We start from the raw sequence: 21,327 nt of genomic DNA, 5'->3' as shown, positions 1-21,327 counted from the left end.
TTTAAAATTATAAATAGAATGACATGCAGAAATTAGCTGTTGCCATTTCTCAATAGATATTTTGTCTAGTAACAATTAAATAATTTACAATCGTGCTTACATTCGACCATCCTGACTTTTCAATTGTCCTCAATTGAATTAAATCTTATCAACGACAAATAAACAACAACAAAAATATAATAATAGCTAGGGGAAAAAATAAAATGATATATAAATTTTTAAAAATTCTATAAGTCCTATACAAAGTCTCTATAGCACAATGGTTTGCGCACGATTCGCTTGGGCCTTTTAAGTTCGCCGTCAACCTTGTCATTATCATCATCTTCTGTATTTCTGGAAATGATGGCCTCCGAAGATCTGTTTTTAGCACGTGAATCAGCTTGGTGGGGCTTTCGACTACCCATTTTCGATCTGTAAAGTGGACAAGATCTAGATGCTTGACCGCGGGGCTGCTGTTCTTCGTTATTTTCTTCAGTATCTTTACTAGTTGCTTCTCCTTCCATTCTACTTTGACTGCTTCAGTGCCATTCCTATGATAGTGGATTTTGCTTTTAAAGCACTCTTGATAAAATTGTCTAGGATTCCAGTGATTGTCTCTTCTACCTCCTGAAACTCTTTCTTTGTTTTTTCTTTCATTTTGTTCATCTTCACTTCCATCACATCCAACATTTTGTGGAAGTCCTATGGATAGATAACTACAATATTGCCTGAAGTAAGAATGACGTAATTGCCTTTGTAGTTGTAGTTGCTGCTTATCATCCACATTCTCTTGGCTCTGACTACCATCACTTTCGTCATTCTTTTGCCTTGCATGAAATGGTGTTTAGAAAACAGTTGGCCACAGTGTAGATTTCTATTTGCAGCATAAGGACTATTTTTCACCAAAGTGTGATTCAGTCTAATCGGATTTGCAGCTTCATTCCCCTTCTCTCGAACAACAGCTTCAAATGCACCTAATTCAACATGTCCTACACTTCGAACAGCACTTTTTGTATTGTTTTTCTTTACTGGAGTTTGGTGAACGAATATATCTTCTTTAGTGTCCATTTTTATGAACTCAGTGCACCTGAGTTCTGAAATATTTAGTGCGAAGCTATCTCTGTATTCATTCAAAAGACGCAATAACTCTTGCTGATGAATTGCATCGAGATCCGAGCCAATTTTAACTTTGCTTAAACTTATGGGAACTTTTATGTTGTTATTATTTTCCGTTTTTACTAAGTTTGAGCTCAATTCAGAAATTTCAGTATTTAAACATAGTTTAACTTCTTTTGCTCTTCCAACACATTGATCTTTTTGGAGCTTAACACTTCTATCGCCAACGTTAATCATTGGTATACAAGTTTCGCCATTTTTAATTTCTAATAAACAGCTTATACCTTCGGAAGGATTTTCTATCATAGTTAATCCATTATCTACAGAATCTGTTTGAGAACTGACAAGACTGATTGTATTTTTCTCTAATTCATTTTCCTCAAGAGCTTTAAGGCAGACTCGATTTATTTTTTCATCAATTTGGAGGTTACTAAATATTTCATCTTCTCTATACCCGAAGTGAAATCTTTTTCCTATTCTGACATAAGCGAGGCGAGGGAGATCAAGCCATGTTCGTCCGATGATCAGATCCACTGGCTGTGCATTATCAGGTACAAGGTATATACTTATGCCTTGGCCTTTTACATTATCAACTTCAGTATCGGCTTTAATCATTCCTATAGAGATCACTGCAGGCACCCTTTGATTTCCAAAACATACAATTCATTCATAGCAGGTTCTGGTTTCACTTTAAGTTTCTGAGCAACTGAAGTCCTTAAGAGACAACAAGAACTCCCCATATCAATAAAGCCTGTACTTCTTTAGAATTATTCAGTTTTGCTTTCTTCAAATATGAATTGCTCTCTTCTATATTTTCGCCAGCTTGCTCAACAGAATAACTTTTATCATTTGAATGATTATTTTCAGGTTTAGTAACACAATTTTTAGCTTTATGACCTGTTTTATTACATTTTCGGCATGTTTGGGCAGCGGATAGTCCCTTGAGATGTGTCCAAAATTATTACAGCTGAAGCATTTTGGTTCACCTTTTTCATTATGTGTGATACCATAGAGTTTTTTCGTTTCGTTGATTGTAGCAACTGGACCATCTTTAAAGGAGTTTCGTTTATCGTAAGACCCTTCTTTACGCGGTTGTTTATTGTTGAAAGTTGACTTCAAGGTATCATAATCATCTAGTTTTTCAACTAAATCAATTGGTGAAATCAACTCAGACCAGTTGTCAATAAAATGATCTTTTACTTCTGGAGACACTTTACGCTTTATCTGATCCGCTACAATAAGGTCGCTAAGTTTCTCAAAAGTATGTACTTTAATTCTGCTTATCCATTCATTAAAAAAATTTCTTCACTCATACGCAAAATTCTTCCATGTGTTTCCTACACTCTTATTGTGCGTAAAAAATTTTTGGCAAAAATTTTCAGGTGTCATCTTGTATCGTTTTAATAAGATCCTTTTAACTTCTGTATAATCGTTTGCAATCTCATCAGTTTCTCTGGCAATTAACTGAGCAATATCATACGGCAATAAGCCAAACAAATGAGTAACCCATGCATTTTCTGGTATTCAACTTGTTTAGCCAAACGTTCAAACATGATTAAATATAAACTGATATCATTCTCATCAGGTTTAAATTTTTGCATCAAACGATGAAGCTCTAACTTTGGATTCATGTGCGTACGACTAGCATTTTCATTGGTGCCAGAATTTGTAGATCTACTTTCTGCTTCAATACGTAGTTTTTGCAGTTCAAATTCCATTTCATACTTTCGTTTTCTTTCCTCATATTCTTCTTTTCGCCTACGTTCTTCAATTTCTTCTTGACGTTTTCGTTCTTCAATTTCTTCTTTTCGCCTACGTTCTTCAATTTCTTCTTTACGCTTACGTTCTTCAATTTCTTCTTTTTCTTTTCTTTCATTTATTATAATGTTCAACCATTCTTTGGCGCATTCTTCATCGTACTCTTTGCTAGCCAAAATTATCTTTTTCAAATCGCTCATTTTATGACTCTCATTTACATCTTCTCCCAATTCTTCAGCTAATATTCTTAAATCGCATTTCTTTGCCTTACCGAAAATAGACATTTTCGTACTCATTAAAATGCAAATTATATATATATGCTATTATTATTAACTTTCAGTTAGACAGCTTAGTAGAACACAGTTATTGGTATTTTATAAGTTTGTTTGACGTTCTAAATATATTTCAAAATTTAAAGAAATGAAAAAAAATAAATTCTCTTTCCAAAATGATAAAAAAAAATAACAAAATTAAATTCTATAATAAATATGTTACATCAATCAATGCACATACCTTGAAATTCAAATTCGTTTCAATTTATTTACGTATAGCAAATTCTTGTAGCTTTAGGCTTAGGTTTCAGAATAATCCCGCTTCTGATTTATGTTAACTTCCTTTTGTAGTTAAATTAATCACTCATAAAATGGTTGTAAAAGACAAACAAACATTTATTTAAAGATAAATCTTAATAACCTACACATAACGTATTCGTAAACGTACTTACTGCAATGTACCATTAAACATTTTCAAGTGTATATCATCTCAGTGTACATTTTTAAAATTATAAATAGAACAACATCCAGAAATTAGCTGTTGCCATTTCTCAATAGATATTTTGTCGAATAACAATTAAATAATTTACAATCGTGCTTACACTTCTTAGGTCACCTGACTGAATCCTTTAGGGGATATGTCAAAGGTCTTGTGTTTATACAACCTTTGCCCAAACTTGAACAATGCATTTGTGATGCTTTACAAACAGTTAATAGTGAAACATCACAATGAGTGTGAGAAGAAATGGCATAGTGCATTGATATTAGACTAGTGACTAAAGTCATATCGAACACTTGTGGAAAGAAAATGTTTACATTTTTTCTTTACGGTGATATACTATTTATAATTTTCTGTTTGTAAGTATGGAAAATATTAAATTTTGTTTTTGGATGATTCTTCCCTAATAATCTTGTATGTAGCTAACACTTTACAACAAAATTAAACTCTAAAATTATCTTATATAGAGAGCACATGAACCATTTTTATTTCAATTAGAACAAAGCAATTAAAGTTGATTTTTATTTGTAGTGCCCCTAAAACTAAGTATAATGTTATATTTTTATTTTCCTAAAATAAAGCAAATTAAGTTTGATTTTCAAAAAATGAAATGTACAATATATATTTATTGAGATAAAATTAATTAAGCTCAATGTGAACCTTATTACTATAATGGTTTGAAGAGTAATAGATAGCAAAAATTTAAATAATAAATCACAAAAATGGTCTGCAGCGCCTCGGGGTTGAGCGGTGACCCACACCACGAAAAAATGCATTAAACACAATTACATAACTCACCCTATCTTCTATATGTAATATTTCAGCATAATATACATCGAATAATAAAAAAATTATGTTGACACCATGGACAAACCACATAAAATGCGCATGACAGTCAACGTGTTAACCAGGAATATTCAGACCAAAAAAACAAATATATTCATCTTTCCTCTAGGCAGGGTGTATTCATTATCAGGCATGAAATTATTTAATATTTTCTGCTCAGAGTATTGATCTTACGATTGGGCATATCTTTCTCCCCATCTTCCTAATTTAAACTGTATTTTAAAATAGAATTTTTAATGCCTGTGTGTAAGTCAAGATAAGCGTTTTGGCGATACATGACTTATAAGCTAGATTTGAGGAATTAAACTTCAAATCTTGCAGAGGTAAAAAAGTTAGTGAAACTCCCATCTGTATTCACAAGTATTAGTGATGAGTGCAGATGACTGTAGTAGTTTTATTTTTATGAGATTTATGTTTGCTCTTTTCCCATACAGTGCCTTGTATATGTGTAGCTTCTGAAATTCAAATTATTGCATATATTGTTAAAGATCTAAATAAATAGTAGTTAAATTACATGACTTTTTGTGATAATTTATAAATTTAAAAATTTTGCTGGGTAAAATATATTTTTGATGGTTTTTAAATACTTTTATATTGTACTTGAATGTCTTAAAGATTTTATTCTGTAAATTTGTTTTTACTATATTGTACTATTATTTTGTGAGTTTACATGTATTTTTTTTTACTTTCAGCCACCTGTGAAAATAGGCAATGTGATAGCTTTCAAAAATAGTTTGGGCTTATATCCATTAGTGCCTCCATATATCCATATACCATCACCATTTTTTAATATTCCTGAAAAATCAAAACTGTAGGTGCAGTTGGACTACATTTTTGAACTTCTGTGATTAAAAGCCTTGTATATTTTTACATGGTTGTTAACGCAGTTTATAGTGTAATATATTGTAACTTTTTTAAAATTTTGCTTAATTTGTTGAGAACATTTAAATAGATAATTTTGTTTAAATAAGTTCATTTTATGTGAAGATGATTGTAGCAGAATATTTCTGCCAATATATATTTTTCCCCTTTTGAAAACTAATATATATTTTGTTAAATGTCAGTTAATTGAAGATGCGTGATTTTCCATAAGCATAAAATATGAAGAGCCATGAATTGTTTCCCGTGAAAAGTACAAAAGTTCCAGTCCTCAGTTATGTACATGCTACATCATTCTCAGTTATCAGTGTAACATCTAAATGTAAAATAATTAAACTGAAGTGCCAAAACATGAGGTACAATTATACTCTCTACTTCTTCTCTCCTTTTCAATGTGTAAATATCTGCATATGAATGATGGATAAATGTAACAACTGAGGTATTAATCATATGTAGTTTGGTATGCTGTGTGTATTATTTCTCATCATTTAACCTGTCAGTTCAAGATAAACATTGGCGGTGAATACAGAAGGTGAGTCTACTAGAACTACAGGAATGAGACTGTCATAGATTAATGGTAGTCACACAAAGAAGGAAGGCAGCATTGTTCCAGATTACATTCTGTTTCAATATTGGTGCTGCTCAAGCCGTCAATCAATAGGCTAAGCTGGCTGCAATGCATTTCGTAGAGTTTGCTGATCTTCAGCTTAAATGGGTAACACTTGTTTAGGCAATCCATCTCCTGTAGAACAGAGAGCTGTGTCATTATATTATGGATCATTATATCATTATAGCTGTGTCATTATATCTTGTCAGATAAAACATGTTTCAAGTTAAAGAATGTGTTTAGAGGAAATAACATACAGTAAAAAGTCGTTAATCCGGACTCGTTGGAACTTCGGCGATTCCGGATTATAGATCATCAGTTTAAATCTGGTAAGATGGCATGCAGAAATTACAAAATTAAAAATATGAAACTGTAATTTATGAAGTAAAGAACAATTATGATCTAAAGGGTATCAAAATTTACAAAAAGAAAAAGCTTAATATTTATTTTTTTACTTTATTAAACATTTCTTTCAATGTAAGTTGCTTCGTTTCATGTGATAATACTTTCTCTTAAATTCTATTAAACAGACATAATTTCTTGTTTAGTTACAAAGTTCTGTTGTTCAAGTCCTATAATTGCTGTGTCAAGAATACCGACTAATTTGTCAATCGAAATTTTTCCGTTTTCAATAACCTCTGTGTCACTTTCTTCACTATCGGAAGCGAATTATAATGACGAGGAACTTGATTTAAATCATGTCAAAGATGGAGTACATCGAGATGAAATACTACATTTAGTAAGGAATTATAAGCCAAATAAAATAAAAACATCTGCCCTGAAACGGATAATGCTGACAGATCAACTTCCAATTCATTGCCACGCATATTCGCAGCCGTAAAGGTCTTGCGCGCACGCATAAACGCCTACGTTTCGCACGTGCAGAAAGTTTGTAGCTTTGAGGTCCAGATTATAGATCATTCCGGATTATGGGTGTCCGAATTAACGACTTTTGACTGTACTTATCTTTCTGCCCTACCAGTCTGTTTTTTGTATAAGTTTCTTATGACTTTGTCATGGCTTGGGGTGTATATTTTAACTAGCGCATTAGAGTATGTCTTAACTGGAACAACTTGCAGAAATCTCATTGCAGGTTCTTTGTACTTCCTTATGAATGCCATGCCTATTATTTATATTTACAGAAACAAAGGCGTATCATTCTGAAATTTGTATAGAACAGACTTTAGTACTTGCTATATCTAAAACTCTGTGAACACTTATGAAATGTTATGCAGATCTCCTTAAATACTTTCTAATGATAGCTAATGAAATATGCTATGTTGCAGTCAGTTACAGTTTGCTCCTCACTGGATATATCTTCATAACAGTCCTTTGAAACCTCACCAATTCAATATCTTATCAAGTGGTCTTAGTTATTCTTGTGCTTACGGAACTACACCTTATTATTTGAGTGTAACTGATGTGTTGGCATTTCACTCTATCACCAGTTCTCATTAGAAAATTAAAAACATGTTAGCTTAGCATTTAGTTCATTAAAATAATCTGCATATAAGCAGTAAGATTAGATGTAATATTCTTTATGATAGAAAGTTAAAGTGGTATTGCTGAGATATTTATAGTAACTATAGTAACTTATTTTTATTATATTAAAGATAGGTGTTTGATTTCATAATTATTGTAATCATTTACTGAAATATTTAAACATTATGAACAAAAAAATATATCAACATGTTTAAAATTTTAAGAAAAAATGGAATCTTTAAAGAACATAAGGAAGAAAATCAAAATGCTGGATTTGATTCATTGGTTCCGTTTTTTTTTGGGGGGGGAGGAGTGATTGATTTTTTAAACTATCAACATCACCTGAAAAAAAAGTAATTTTAAAATGTTCTTGTTTGACTTTTTAGTAGACGTAGTGCTTATGTAAATATTCTTTCAGAAGGAACACACTAAAAATGTAATCTCATTTCATCAAAAACAAAGAAATGTATACATACAGGGCAGAGTCTGTTTTACTTTTTGCTCCTCACAAACTCTTCAAATGTTAAAAGGATATCTTCTTTCTACGAATCTTTACCCATCGTATTATTTTCAGGTGCATATTCTATATTGTAGGAAATTTTCCAATATTTATAGAATTTCTAAATCTGAAGTTCTTAAAAAAAGCAATTTAGCATAGAAAATACATAGAAAATCTGATGAGCTATTTAGTCCTTTTATCAAATTATTAAAAATAATTTAGCTTGGAATTTATTTGCTGACAAGTGCATTATCATGTGCCAGTGAAGCCACTGACCATTCTTTTCTCATATATACTTGCTGTGTTATGAACTTTGCATTCTTTTTTATGTGTAATGGGAGAGTATTTTGGCTGTCCTTGATATAGTTTAAAGTATGCTAATTAATTATCTGTACTTTATTTCATAAAGAGTTCTACCTGTATAGTTGCACAAGTAATGTTTTTCAGACGAGACTTTTTAAAACTTGTTCTAACATATTTAAGCCATGGAAGTAGGAGTGAACATTGTGTCCCAAGTCCGAGGTCGGAAATAAGTCATCACATGCTCCCTTTCTAATATTAGCCCTTGTCCACTCCCTAATTGCAGTGGAATGCTCTGAGTATTGATGATACTTTCAAGAATATTTCCCATGCTTGGCTGTTGGATTTTCAGAAAGAACTCATGCTTAAAAAATAAAACAATTAGTTAAATTATTTAAAGTAATATATATTTTTCTTTTCATTCACATTGTTTCTGCTTTCTTTTGCATTAGAGCTCTCGAGATTTTTGCTTACAGTTTACATTGGAGAAAAGATAAACCTCATGCTGAATATAAAGCATGAGGTATTATTTAAGTGTGGTTTTTTTTAATTTTTTAATGGATAACACACATATAATATAACATAGAAGAAATATTACTATTGATAATGATTATTTAAAGGATTGTTTTTAATGAACATTTGAGTGATCTACTTACATAATTTTAATTATTTAAAATTAATTTTGCATAAAATGAATTAAAATTAATATTTGTATTGGCAAGTAAAATCAAATAATGATTATGTTAATAGTTGATGCTGAATGTTAATCAACAGTTAATAAAATTATTAATAAAATATATTTTGAGGAAATTAGTCATTTTTGATTCTTTGTTATTAACTGCAATGAATTTAGAAAATTTTATTTTTTAATAATTTATTTAATAGTTTCCAAAATTTAGTCTTTACAAACAGAATTTGAAAAGGTCTCAATTAACTTTTTTTAAGAATAATCTGCATAAATATTGTTAAGTAATAAGAAAATTTATGAAATATAATTTCTTAACTGGACATAATTAATGGAGTTATGTCTTGCTAAAAAATTTTAACAGGACATTAAGTTTATTACATATATAATAAACATTTGTCTTGAAATATTTTAATTATAACAAGCAAAATTGAATGATAACAAGACATAAGTTTTCTGTTTCGTAATATTTTCTCAGAATTATAGTATGCCTTTCTATGCACATTACACAGAAAATAATGAAGAAGGTTATTAGCATTAGATGACCTCAATAGTGACCTGTCTTCCACTTAAAATTTTAAGATATAACTTCAAAAATTCTTCTTATTGATGTAATGATGTCTTTTCTATTTTTTCTTGTTGTATTTTATAATTCTTATAAAGTTGTTGATAATATGGATGAAATATGATCTAAGTATTTAAATAGCGGGGAAGGGCACAATAAGAATGTGTGTAACTTACATCTTAATGGAATCTTAATTTTATGAATTTTTGAAGAAATTCATATTTTCCTCATAAATGGGTATATTTCTCATTTCATGGAATCATTTATTAATTTATTTTCATTAAATACAGAAAATAATTTTTTAAGTTTTATTATTTCATCCAGTAGTCAATCTTTCATTTTCTTTAATTTTTGCATCAATTTATTTACTAGCTGGAGGATGTCCAAAAAAATTAAATTAACCTCATGTTTTATTAGTTTTTAATGTTATAGCTGCATGTTATTTTGATTTTACTACTGTCATCTAAAACTCTCAATCCATAGTCAAATACCACAAAAGTTAATGCTTTGATATTGATCCTCGTGGCTATCATTGTGAATTAAAGGCAATTTCTGATAGCTTATTGCAAACTGCTAATTCTACTAGAATTTATTTGTTATAAGTTTAAATAAAAAAACAAACTTTTAATAAACATGAAAAAAAAATTAGTTTACTTGCAAAGTTGTATATTTTTATTAGAATTGCAATTGAAAAATTGGATTATTTTTTGCACTATCATATAATTTATTAAATTGTGTATTATAGTCATGGTCATGGAATGCATGTAAAGATGTACCTTGCAAAGTCCTAAATCCAGACGTCCAGTATCTGGACTGATCTATTATGCAGACTTCTAGAAAAGCAGAATTTTTTTCTAACAAGTCTTGGAAATAGTAGTATAGTAGTTAAGAAAAAAGATGCAATAAAAGCAATTTTTCTCTCTACTAGCTGAGATTACTGTATGTCACTAATAGCGATACATTGATTGATGGATTCCTGTATTAAAATTGGCATTCAGCTGCTAATTCTTAGCAGCTCACTCCAGCTATCTCAGTTGATCCCATGAAAAGGCCTGATAATTTGAAAATTTCTCAAGTAGTTTCCTAAGAGAATCTGGAAAAGGAAAAGAGAGGCTCTTTGCCTCTGACAAAGTCACTGCATTGTGAAAAGATTATCTGATCGCCTGGCTGAAGAGAAGGCGGGTATCCGGGTTTGGAGGCTGAGGCTTCTGAAGAGAGGGCTGTGTATTTGATCTCAAAAAGCAACCAGGAGCTTTGAATTACTGTTAAGTAAGCAGTAGTTTAGGAAAATATGTGAGGCAATAAGGTGATGAGCCCAACATTATAAGTGAAATTCAGTATTAAAAATACTTTCAGTGCATTGAAATATATCAGATGGCAACACTTATTTAGTAGCTTTGCTTCCTAAGGAATTACAGTATGATTGACATTAACTACAACTATGCTTCCAGCCGTTAAATGGTTGTGGACATGGCGGGAAACATTTTTCGTTTTAACCTTAAATTATTTTGAAATGCCAATATATACTTAAGTGTAGTGCTGCTCAACTAGGTTTTCTTTTCTTGGCAAGGTATCAGAGACAAGAAAAGAGTTACATTCCAAAGAACTAGAGTTAATGTATCAGACTGCACGCCTTCTTAACTTTCCAACTTGATCCATCATATTTTTTGCAGGCTATCTTATCAAACTTTAAGATTTAATTTTCATTTGTAGTGAAAAGAATTCTAAACCCATAGCAGGATCTGCAAAGGAAAAGCATCTTTTGCACTTGCTTCTGCCACTTGCTTTTGCACTCGATGCAGTTTTCGCTCAAGAAAGTGTGATTTCAAAATTAGGCAAAACAGTAACCTGATTTTGACATAAATTTGAACATTGTAGAAGGCAAAATTTTCCAGTTAGTGAACTTTGTGAAAAAGTGTAAAGAAGTGATAGTAAATGAAGGTGATGTAATAGAAGTTTTCCATTGCATTGACTGTGCCCAAATCAGCAGCAAACGAATGGTTAACAAAAGATCACTACTGTTAGCTGTTGATGAGCCTCACCTTTTAATGCTAGTACTTAGTCGCAGCAGATTAGCAACAGCGTGTTCTATTCTTTTCGAGTAAGGTAGCAGTATGTGAAACTATAACTCGTAAAACCCCTCATCTTTGTACATAAATTTATGTTTTTATTACTCTTATGAGGAGTATTTTTTCTTTCCACATAAAATTGCTTCACCCGTGCCCTAAGCTCATTCTGCTGTGTTACATAGGTGGGATACCAGATGTCAAAGACATTTCTGGGGAATGCATGTATGGGATGCTTGTCCAGAAAGGGTTAATGAAATTTATTCAAAATGAGGTTTAAAGAGAACAACACATTTTAATTGCAATTTCAGGTTTTAATTTTAAGAATAAATCATTTAAGGAAAACAAAAGAGTAAATTCAAAAGTAAAAGTAATTGCTAGTGCTACTGATTATTCGTCATTAAAGAAAAGAATTTGCATGCTTGTTTTGTATAGGTAAACATATTGGTAATGAAAAAGCTAAAAGTATGTCATATACACAAAAGAAAAAAAATTCTATTTGATAAAAGATGTTTTTGTGTGAAATCAGGACATTATGCAAGGGATTGTAAGATTTCAGTGAAGTATATGTTATATTCAAAGAGACTTTTTTGGATAATTCATCCAGAACAACTTAAAACAAATAATGATGCCAAAAGTATTTCAGTTTGTGAAAACAACCTCCTCGAGTCAACAAAGGAGAATGTATAATGTATTGACACATCACATTCAAGTTTGTTTTCTAAGCCTAAGTTTTTCTTCAGATACTCGTTGTAAAGTTAATAGGTAATAACACTGAGTGTCATGTTTGTACATTAAATTGATATGATATGGGATCACAGGGGTCGTATATTTTGAAGCCTTAAGCTCTAAATATGAATTATGAGCCAATTAAAGAAGAAATTGTGTAGCATTCTGTACTTGGAGGGATAAATCCTCTCAGTTCTTAATCAAGTTTTCGATCCTGTAGAGTGTATGAGTCCTATTACAATATGTCCTGAATATCTGTTACAGTCCACCTGGAAGACAAAGGGAACTTAGGTTGCTGAAGTGAGTCGTAATATAAAAGGAAGAATTTTTTAAGTGAGCAAACGACTTATTATATTTAACCAATATAAAAATACTCAAATGGCTTGGTGGGAGTAAAGAGGTGAAAATGGGTCTACATAATCAGATGTGAATCAAAGCACAGGATATCAGTACAATAACTGCAAGCCCAATTAAGTGAAGGAGGTTACCATACCAAAATTGTAACTGCTGGCAGCTACAACTGAAGCTATGCTACATAAGTCAATAGTGGAAGCTCATAAATTGGAAGATATGAAATCTTTCTTTTGGACGGACTCAACCATGATTCTTGCTTGGATCTGCCGCAATGACCAGTGGTCAGTCTTTATCAACAGAGTAAAAAATAACTAACTTCCTCAGACCTATGAAAACATATACCAGGTGATCACAGTCCCATGTTAATTTACCTTCTCAAAGATATGGAGCAAAACAATTGCTAAAATCCTAATTGTGGGAAGGTCCACAGTGGCTAAAAGAATGTATGGAATCTTTGCTGAAATTCAGCTGTCGAACAGATAAACAAGAAACCTGAGTGGAGAAGGAAAAAATGCATTAAATCTTCATTAATGAGTGTTTAACTGGAAAATAGAAACTAGTATTATAAACATTTCTGAAGGTACATTTTCATAGTGCATATGTTGGGTTGGCTATTATGATTCAAAAAGGATGGTCAAATTCCAAAAGATCCATGGTCCTGTGAGGAATATATAGCAGCTGAAAACAAGTTATTACATAATTCGAAGGGAAATGTTCTCTGGTTTGGACGTTTCTAGATTTTCAAGTTTACACATTTATGTTGATGAAAATGGTGTTACAATTAAGAATGTGGATTTCTCATTTAGAAATACTAAGGATTTTCGGCATCCAATAGTTTTGCCTAACAATTATCCTGTTGTTTTCAGATTGATTTTTGAAACATTTAAAATCATCTCATGCTGGTACTCATATGATGAGAACAGTTCTTAGAGAACATTAGTGGATTTTAGGTGGTTGTTATACCATCTGAGCTCTTCTTATTCAATCTTTGCAGTGTAAATGGTACAAAGTAAAAAATATGGAGGCTTTACCAACTGCCTTCCCTATCTATCTGTATTTTGAACTCTCATCCCGTTCAATGAAGAACACTGCAGGAAGACAATTTTAAATCCTGTGCTGAAATTGTCGAAACAATTGATCAGCCATCTGCTAAATGCAACCATAAGGCTGAGATCATTAACACTGATTAACTGTGCTCAACTAGAAATTTGGTTAACCTCATCAACGAGACCCACTGGTTCTTTGTTAAACATATAAAATAATGTAGTAAGGAAGAGAAACGTATACAGATGGAAAGCAAACAATATAATTTTTTCTTGCCCTTTACAAATGTAGGCAGAACATGTTATAATCTTTACTTACTAATTCACTCATGTAATATGATTTATGATCACTAAGCTTTCATTTTCAGTGATGTAGTTCATAATTTGTTGAAATGCAGACATACTCGTATTGTAAAATAAGTCTTTTGCTGGAATTTTTTGTTGCAAATCCTGGTAGATGCTTTGCTCTAATAATTGAAAGTAATGGACATTGCCATGCATTATGTTTAGCATGTGCTAGATGTGTTGGTGTTCCTTACTCACATCTTACATTTCTTAAGAATCGCATTAATCCTCCTGTATGTGCCTTGTCCCATCTTCTTTGCCATTTTATTAAAATTTGTTTAGAAATTTTTGAGGCCTGGTGGCATAATGACTAGTGCAGTAGCACCACAGGTCCAGAGTTTGATTCCAGGGCTGGGCAAGGTTGACTCAGCCTTTCATCCCTTGAGTGCATGGATACCATGAGTACCAAGTTCGCTTGGGGAGTAAACACATTGGGGGGGCTGTGACAAGCTGAGCACTTACTTATCCAGGGTAGATGTTCATGCAGCCCATAGCTCACAGTGTAGAAAGTAGATACAAGGGCACTGTAGGCTATGGGTTCACTGAGTGCCATTGAGTTTTTTTTTTTTTTTTTCTTGATTGTATGTCTTGAAATAGGAAGGTGAATGTCAATCATATATCTTATTATGGCTTCCTTAGCTGATGTATCAGATGGTACATTCCCTGTTATACCTGTATGTCCTCATATCCAATTTAGGCTAATGGGACAAATAGCCATTATCATATTTATTGTTTCTAAGAGAATTTGAATAAGTAAAAATGTATTCTTCGTGAAACATAGTGTCTTTAAAACACTTTGGCATACTCTCATATTGCAACTTAGTATTACTTTTGAGAAAGGCATTTAATTATAAAATGGCTTCCTTGCCTGAAGATCATGTACGTAATACCAGGGTTTTTTAAATAACAGGTATAAATTTCATCGGTTCTTTATACCTCAAAACCCAAAGAAAGGCAAGCCAGAAGAAAGCATGTATATGTCTATTTATATGTGGAGTATATCAAACAGTACATGTTGAGCTGATTTCCTCACTGTCAGCTGAACGTTTTCTACAAGGATTCTGCAGATTTATTAGGCATAGAGGACGACCATCTATAATTTATATTGAGAGTGGAAATAATTTTGTTGGAGCAGCTAGTGCTTTAAATAATGTTAACTGAAACAGTAAGTGCTGTTGAGTATTTGCTGACTGTCATTTCCACCCCTAAAAACGGAGAATGACCCCTGTCCTTCCTCCTACCTTCCCAACCCCGTCCCACAAGGTCACATATCCAGTTTCACACATCTAGCTTTATTGTGGTTTCGGTTATCACGTTTTTTACTTTTTAAGTTGTCTGGGAAACCGCTCACAGCAGATGCATACCAGTTTTAGTGAACAATAGACGTTATTTATCGGATGCTTGTTTTTCTTAAAAGTGATAAATATGCCTTCAAACTTTACAAGAAAATGTCCTATATATCTCATATATCTCATATCTGAATATCTTGTCAACAATATTTTTGATGTAGAATACTCTGATTGTGAAGAATCATGTAGTATTCACAGCGGAAGCAAAAGTGTATCTAAGCTTTCTGTAGATGAATATCATAATTTTTTCTAATGTCTGTGAACGAAATGATAATTTTTATGGAAAAAAGCACTTGAATTGAAGCAAAAAGAATCGAATCGGGCAGTAATAACACCAAAGCATAGCATAATAATTCAGCTCCCTGGTCAGAAACATCCTGCAAAAATAGGCTCTAGAGCAGAGCCCGAAGATACTTGGAATTTATGTTCATACATATTTTTGCAGTCATATTCTGTTGCTACAATACTGAAAAGAAAAATTTTGTGCTTTTATTAGCTAAGCAACTTACTAAACTGTGATAACTTCCGCTTTTCTCCCAAGAGAACTGAAGATAGCAATTAGAAGAATGCTTGGACAGAAGGAAATAAAAGAGAATGAATTTATCAAATCAAAAAGAAAAATTAGACAAAAAAAAAAAAAAATATGTAGTCTTTGCCCACCTTGTAAGAAGAGAAAAACAGCATACAAATGCTTGGAATACAAGGAACCAATGTGTCTTCAGTGCTCTTAAAAAAATGTGTTTTGACTGTATATCGTCTTATGATTCATCCTTTTAAACAAAGGTATACTAATCTATTATTTATTAATAATTAAATTCATTGTTGTAGAATTATGGTTTAATTGACTGTAATACTTAGTAAAGTCACATATTTTCATGCATGTTTAATAAAATCTTTGTTTCTTAAAAGGAAGAAAATAGTCATTTTTATATGAATTTAACTTCGGAAAATTAAATGATTTATGTTTAAAATATAGTGATTTAAATAAATTAAAATTTCACAAATATACATAAAGTATCTATAACATTCCTTAAAATGGCATAAAAGTATGTAAGTTTACCCGTTTCTTTAAAGCGATCTGTGAGACCGCTCGTAGTAATTATGCCAAAAAAATTGTCGCAACAGTTAAAGGTTAATTCGAAGTAAATTTAAGTTTATATTGCTGTAAAGAAAATCTGCTGGAAAATCATTCCTGCGTCTGTACAGTGGTGGGTCAGATAGTGGGAGGGAATGATGGATGTTCTTTAACAATTGCTTTAAAAGTTCTTGGGAAAGTATTGTTGGATTTTGAAGAACTACTAGCAATTCTGTATAACTGTGAAGGAATTGTCAGTGCTTGAACTGAAACTTACATTAAATTATTATAAATTGCCTCCAATTAAATTGACTCCTGATATGATCCTGAATGATGTTGGAGAACCTAATCTAGACTTGGTAGAACCTCAGGATCTCGGACTAAGGTTGAGAGAAGAGTTACAACAAAGATTTCATAGTAAATACTTAAACCAGCTGAAGATGAAATTCAGTAAAAAATTGCCGATGACATATTAATCAGAAGTAATAATACAAAGCATTTAGTTGGCCACTTGCAAAAGTGATAGAGCCAGGTCATGATGATAAAGTAAGAATTGTATGTGTTGATAGCATTGGGTATATTGTTACAACCAAGTCAAGGAATCTATCTATTTGTGGGAAATTGTTGGACATCAAGATGCTGCTGAAATAACAGAACGCTTAGCTCAGTCCAAAAGTGTTGAGATTCAGAAAGCGAGAGAAAAGGTAAAAGAACTTTGTGAGACTCTACCAAAACGATCTGCATGTGGTCATGAGATTGAAACTCCTAAGAGATTGAACTTATAAAATTATTATTTCTAAGGAATCTTGAATTGTAATAGTATAGAATACATACTTTAAGGAATTTTTTGTCCAAAGGGGCCTTGTCCCTGAAGAACTGTTGCTTTTGTTTTGCGATTTTGCGGTGAAAAGTTTTAAAGGCTGTATCACTTTTCAAATCGTTGCCACCAAATAGTCTCGCCCTGTATTATATTTGAAGAAATTAAATAATGAAGAATCTGCATAAATGTATGTATGTTTTTTGCAGTGTGATAAAACAACGGTACCTAGAGCCATCCAGTTTTGAATAACGTAATCCTACTGCGAATATGAGCATCTGAAAGCCCAAATTTTAAATTTGTTTTATAACAAATTTCATATTTTGTAACACTTTAACGAATTTTTAATTAACAAACTCAATGATGTAAAAGTGAGCAATGGCAACACTCTATGGGGGGAAAAGACCTTTTTATCTCCAGCGCACGGAATTGTGTATCGGAAATTTTAAAGATATGGTCATTTTAAAATTATGACATTGCCATTGAACTCAATTTTTTGGTTTAATTGCAAAAAACGTTATATTTAATAAATAAAGGTAACGCACAAAATGTTAAAAAAGCGCCCTTTTGGACGTAATTTAAAATCAGAAACCTTTCAGATCTTTTTTTTTTTTTTTTTTTTTTTTCCAGAAAATAAAAAAACTTTAATGTTAAAAACTGTTGTTAACTTCTTTGAATTAAGTTAACTTTTTTCCAGAAAATAAAAAAACTTTAATGTTAAAAACTGTTGTTAACTTCTTTGAATTAAGTTAACTTACAGCGGGAGAATGATGGCTATTGGCGAGCCATACCTTTTGATGCTAGTACTTAGCTGCAGCAGATTGGCAACAGTATATTCTATTCTTTTCTCGTAAGATAACAGTATGTGAAACGGTAACTTGTTAACAAACCTGTATTTTTGTAAATAAAGTTGTGTTTTTGTTACCCTTATGAAGAGTATTTTTTCTTGCCACATAAAATATAAATGGGTAGAGTTTGTTTTACCGAAGATAAATGATTGTATTTTTTCAGTAGCTAGCGATAGTAAAGTGTGCAGTACTAAAGAAGGTCTTTGAGAATTAAAAGGTTTTGATAAATAGTTTAGTGGGAATTCTTGACATAGTGGTTTCAGCACTTGAACATTGGAATTTTGTTGCTGAACAAAAAATTGATGTCTGTCTATCAAATGAAAGGAGAAGCATTAACCGAAAAAACAAAGCAATTTAAATAACTACAGTGAAAGAAATGTCTAATAAAATAAGCAAATATTGAGCTTTTTAGGTAAATTTTGATTCCCGTGAGGTCATAAGCGCTTCATTGTTTCATAAACAATTATTTGGTATTTTGTTATTTGTACATGGTTATCTTCCTTCATTTAAACTGATTATCTGGAATTTTGGAAATTCTGAATCGCCAAAGTCCAAACCAGTCTGGATCTCGAACTTTTGTATTGCTTGCCAAAAAAAAAAAAAAAAAAGTAAAAATCATGCAGGTGTGAAGTAAAATAATATAAGGAATGTGCTGTTATTAAAAATATGAGCTTAGAAATTGTACTATCGAATTTGTGCATGAGATAAATTTTATTTCAGAGTAAATGTATTTACACGAAGGAAACAGGACATTTTAAATTAAGAAATAAGTTTCAGAATAACCTAATATAGAGCAAAAAATATGTTTAATAAATTTAAACTGAAGAAGTTTTTGAGATATGAAAGATAATTTTGGAATCCTATTGTAGATTAAACTGTAAGAAAATGTGTAATTGAGCACATTGTTGAATCACTTGAAAAAATGAGAATCTCCTCAGAATAAATTGATAGTTGAAGTTAAATCACTATATACCTAACATTAATAAAAATAAAAGCAATGCAGATAGGTGTTAGATTATTCAGGGTTAATATCAAGTAATTTTAAATAGAACTTCATTAGTACTTTATTAAAGATACTTACCGTGGGTATTATATGTTTTTTATTTTATTATTATGGAAAATAAAGTTATTTGAATAAAATATGTATGAATTAATAAACTGTTATACAGAGTTTACTATGCTATTAACAGTGGCAGAATAAGGCTAAAGCAGGCCCTAGGCAACATTGTAATTCCGGGCCTATTTTCAGTCATGACACATACTTTACGTTTGGTATTTGGTTTTAAAGCATATAGTATGCATTTATATTTAATTATCGGATTCCAAGAAAAAAATAATATACATGTACAAAAATTAAATAAGTATAATTTATTAAAACCAAACAACATAAACATAATTATTAAAACAAACAAATATACCCAAATTGATTAGTTATATTCCCTTTTTTCTCACTTTTAATTCTGCAAACTCGTCAATTAGTTTGTCATAATTAATAGGGTTATTCAATAACTCTTTCTATATAAAGTAATAATAAACTACTTAATTTTTGTTAGCCTAATGTGGATCTTAACAAATTTTTTATTATGGTAATTACTGAGAATGATTTTTCACCGCTTGCATTGCTTATTTGGACGTGTTAAATAAATTCTCAGAATTATGTTTGAATTAGGAAATGTTGCAATAATATTATTTTCCTGAATAAATGACCACATGGATGCAGGCGAAATAATATTTTCTTTACTTATAAAAGTCTTAAATTGTAATACTTCATTTTTCAGTTCTGCTAGATTTAAATCTTGTTCATAACATTTTAATTCCTCTATTGAAGAGTCACTAACATCACTATCATGAAAAATTGTTTTGAATTTATTGTTAATAGTTTTATATCCCTCAGATCTTTTTTTAATGTTGCTAATTAAAGAATAGCATACAAAAAAAAATAACTTTAAAATGTGCTTTGCCACTGAATCTTATTTCATGTTCTGGAATTTCACTATGAAATAGTTTTCATATTTTCTGCCGTTTTTTATCATTAGTGTATGGAATATCTTTAACTTTTTCTGCTTCTTTTTCTAATTTGTCAAAATCATCTAACAATTTGTATGAAATCTATCAATGAGTCGTATATTAAAATTACTGTATTTATGGATTCGTCTTTTTGTTGAAGAGTCTTGTTTGAAGCATCTATTCTCTCTTAAAATCTTTTTTTTTTTTTTTTTTTTTTTTTTTAAGTAAGTAACAGTACATACTCAAATGTATCAAGTTTTTTATGTAAATCGGCAGCTTCGGACATTGTTAATGGTTTTCATCTTTGTTTGAGGAAAAATGACGTAAAAAAATTAATTTCTTCATAATTTTCCTTTAAGGATTTCACAGCATCGGAACGACCAGACCACCTAGTGTCACAAATAGGTTTAATACTCAAGTGTACTCTTACAAATTTTTTATAATGCATTCCACCTATGTTTAGAACTTGAAAAAAAATACGCACAATTCCTGAACGATATTGAAAAAAAAATGGTCATTTCCATGCAACTTTCGGCAGCAGCGTTTCCAATTAAATTTAATGAATGATTTGCGCATGGTATAAAATGGGCAGAAAAAATATATTGTTTTATTCTGGATTGGAGTCCCTTATATTTACCTGACATATTAGACGCATTATCATAACTCTGTCCCCGACAGTTTGTGATGTCTAAATCTATATTATTTAAAAATTGTAAAATAACTTTCTCCAAGTTATTGGTAGAAATCCCCAAAATCTTTCTTTTATACCACTTGGAAGAACATAGCGAATAGTGACGGTCATCTGATCTACGTGAGATATATCAGGTGTTGAATCAATAATTAGAGAGTAAAATTTGGCTTCCTTTATTTCGTTCACTATTGTCAGTTGTAGATCTTTCGATATAATAGAAATAAATTCATCACATATTGTAGACGATAAATAGTTTATAGTACCGGTGCTGCAGTTTGCATATTTTTTCATGTGTTCCCGCAAAAATGGATCGAACACGGATAAATATTCCAAAGCACCTATATAATTACCATTATTTTCACTAAAAAAAATTTCATTTTTACCACGAAACGCTAAAGTGTATGAAGAAATAAATTTGTTTGTCGTCTACCACACGTTTAAGTACTTCCCTCCAATATTTTTTTTTTTTTTTTTTTTTCATTTATAATTCGTTTTTCCAGTTCAGTGTCAATGAGT

The 21,327-nt window shown here is 31.2% G+C and overlaps 1 protein-coding gene across 3 annotated transcripts in view; it reads left to right on the top strand.

The window, feature by feature from the left end:
- The window catches only part of Ide (Insulin degrading metalloproteinase), a 215,347-nt gene extending 196,619 nt beyond the window's left edge, over nucleotides 1–18,728 (top strand). For all 3 annotated transcript variants that reach the window (XM_085809700.1, XM_035365568.2, XM_085809701.1), the window contains one exon: nucleotides 5,163–18,728. Coding sequence is in view for 2 of the 3 variants with exons in the window: in XM_035365568.2 (XP_035221459.1) it covers nucleotides 5,163–5,285 (123 nt within the window). In the remaining variant the exon portion in view is untranslated. The remainder of the gene's footprint in view (nucleotides 1–5,162) is intronic.
- The last annotated feature ends 2,599 nt before the right edge of the window (nucleotides 18,729–21,327 follow it).

Source organism: Stegodyphus dumicola, chromosome X2 (genome assembly GCF_044657685.1).
Source record: "Stegodyphus dumicola isolate Sdum_Otavi_A_Nest chromosome X2, ASM4465768v1".
NCBI lineage: Eukaryota > Metazoa > Arthropoda > Arachnida > Araneae > Eresidae > Stegodyphus > Stegodyphus dumicola.
Note: the sequence above shows the minus strand (reverse complement) of the source record. Positions and strands in the feature narration are given on the sequence as shown.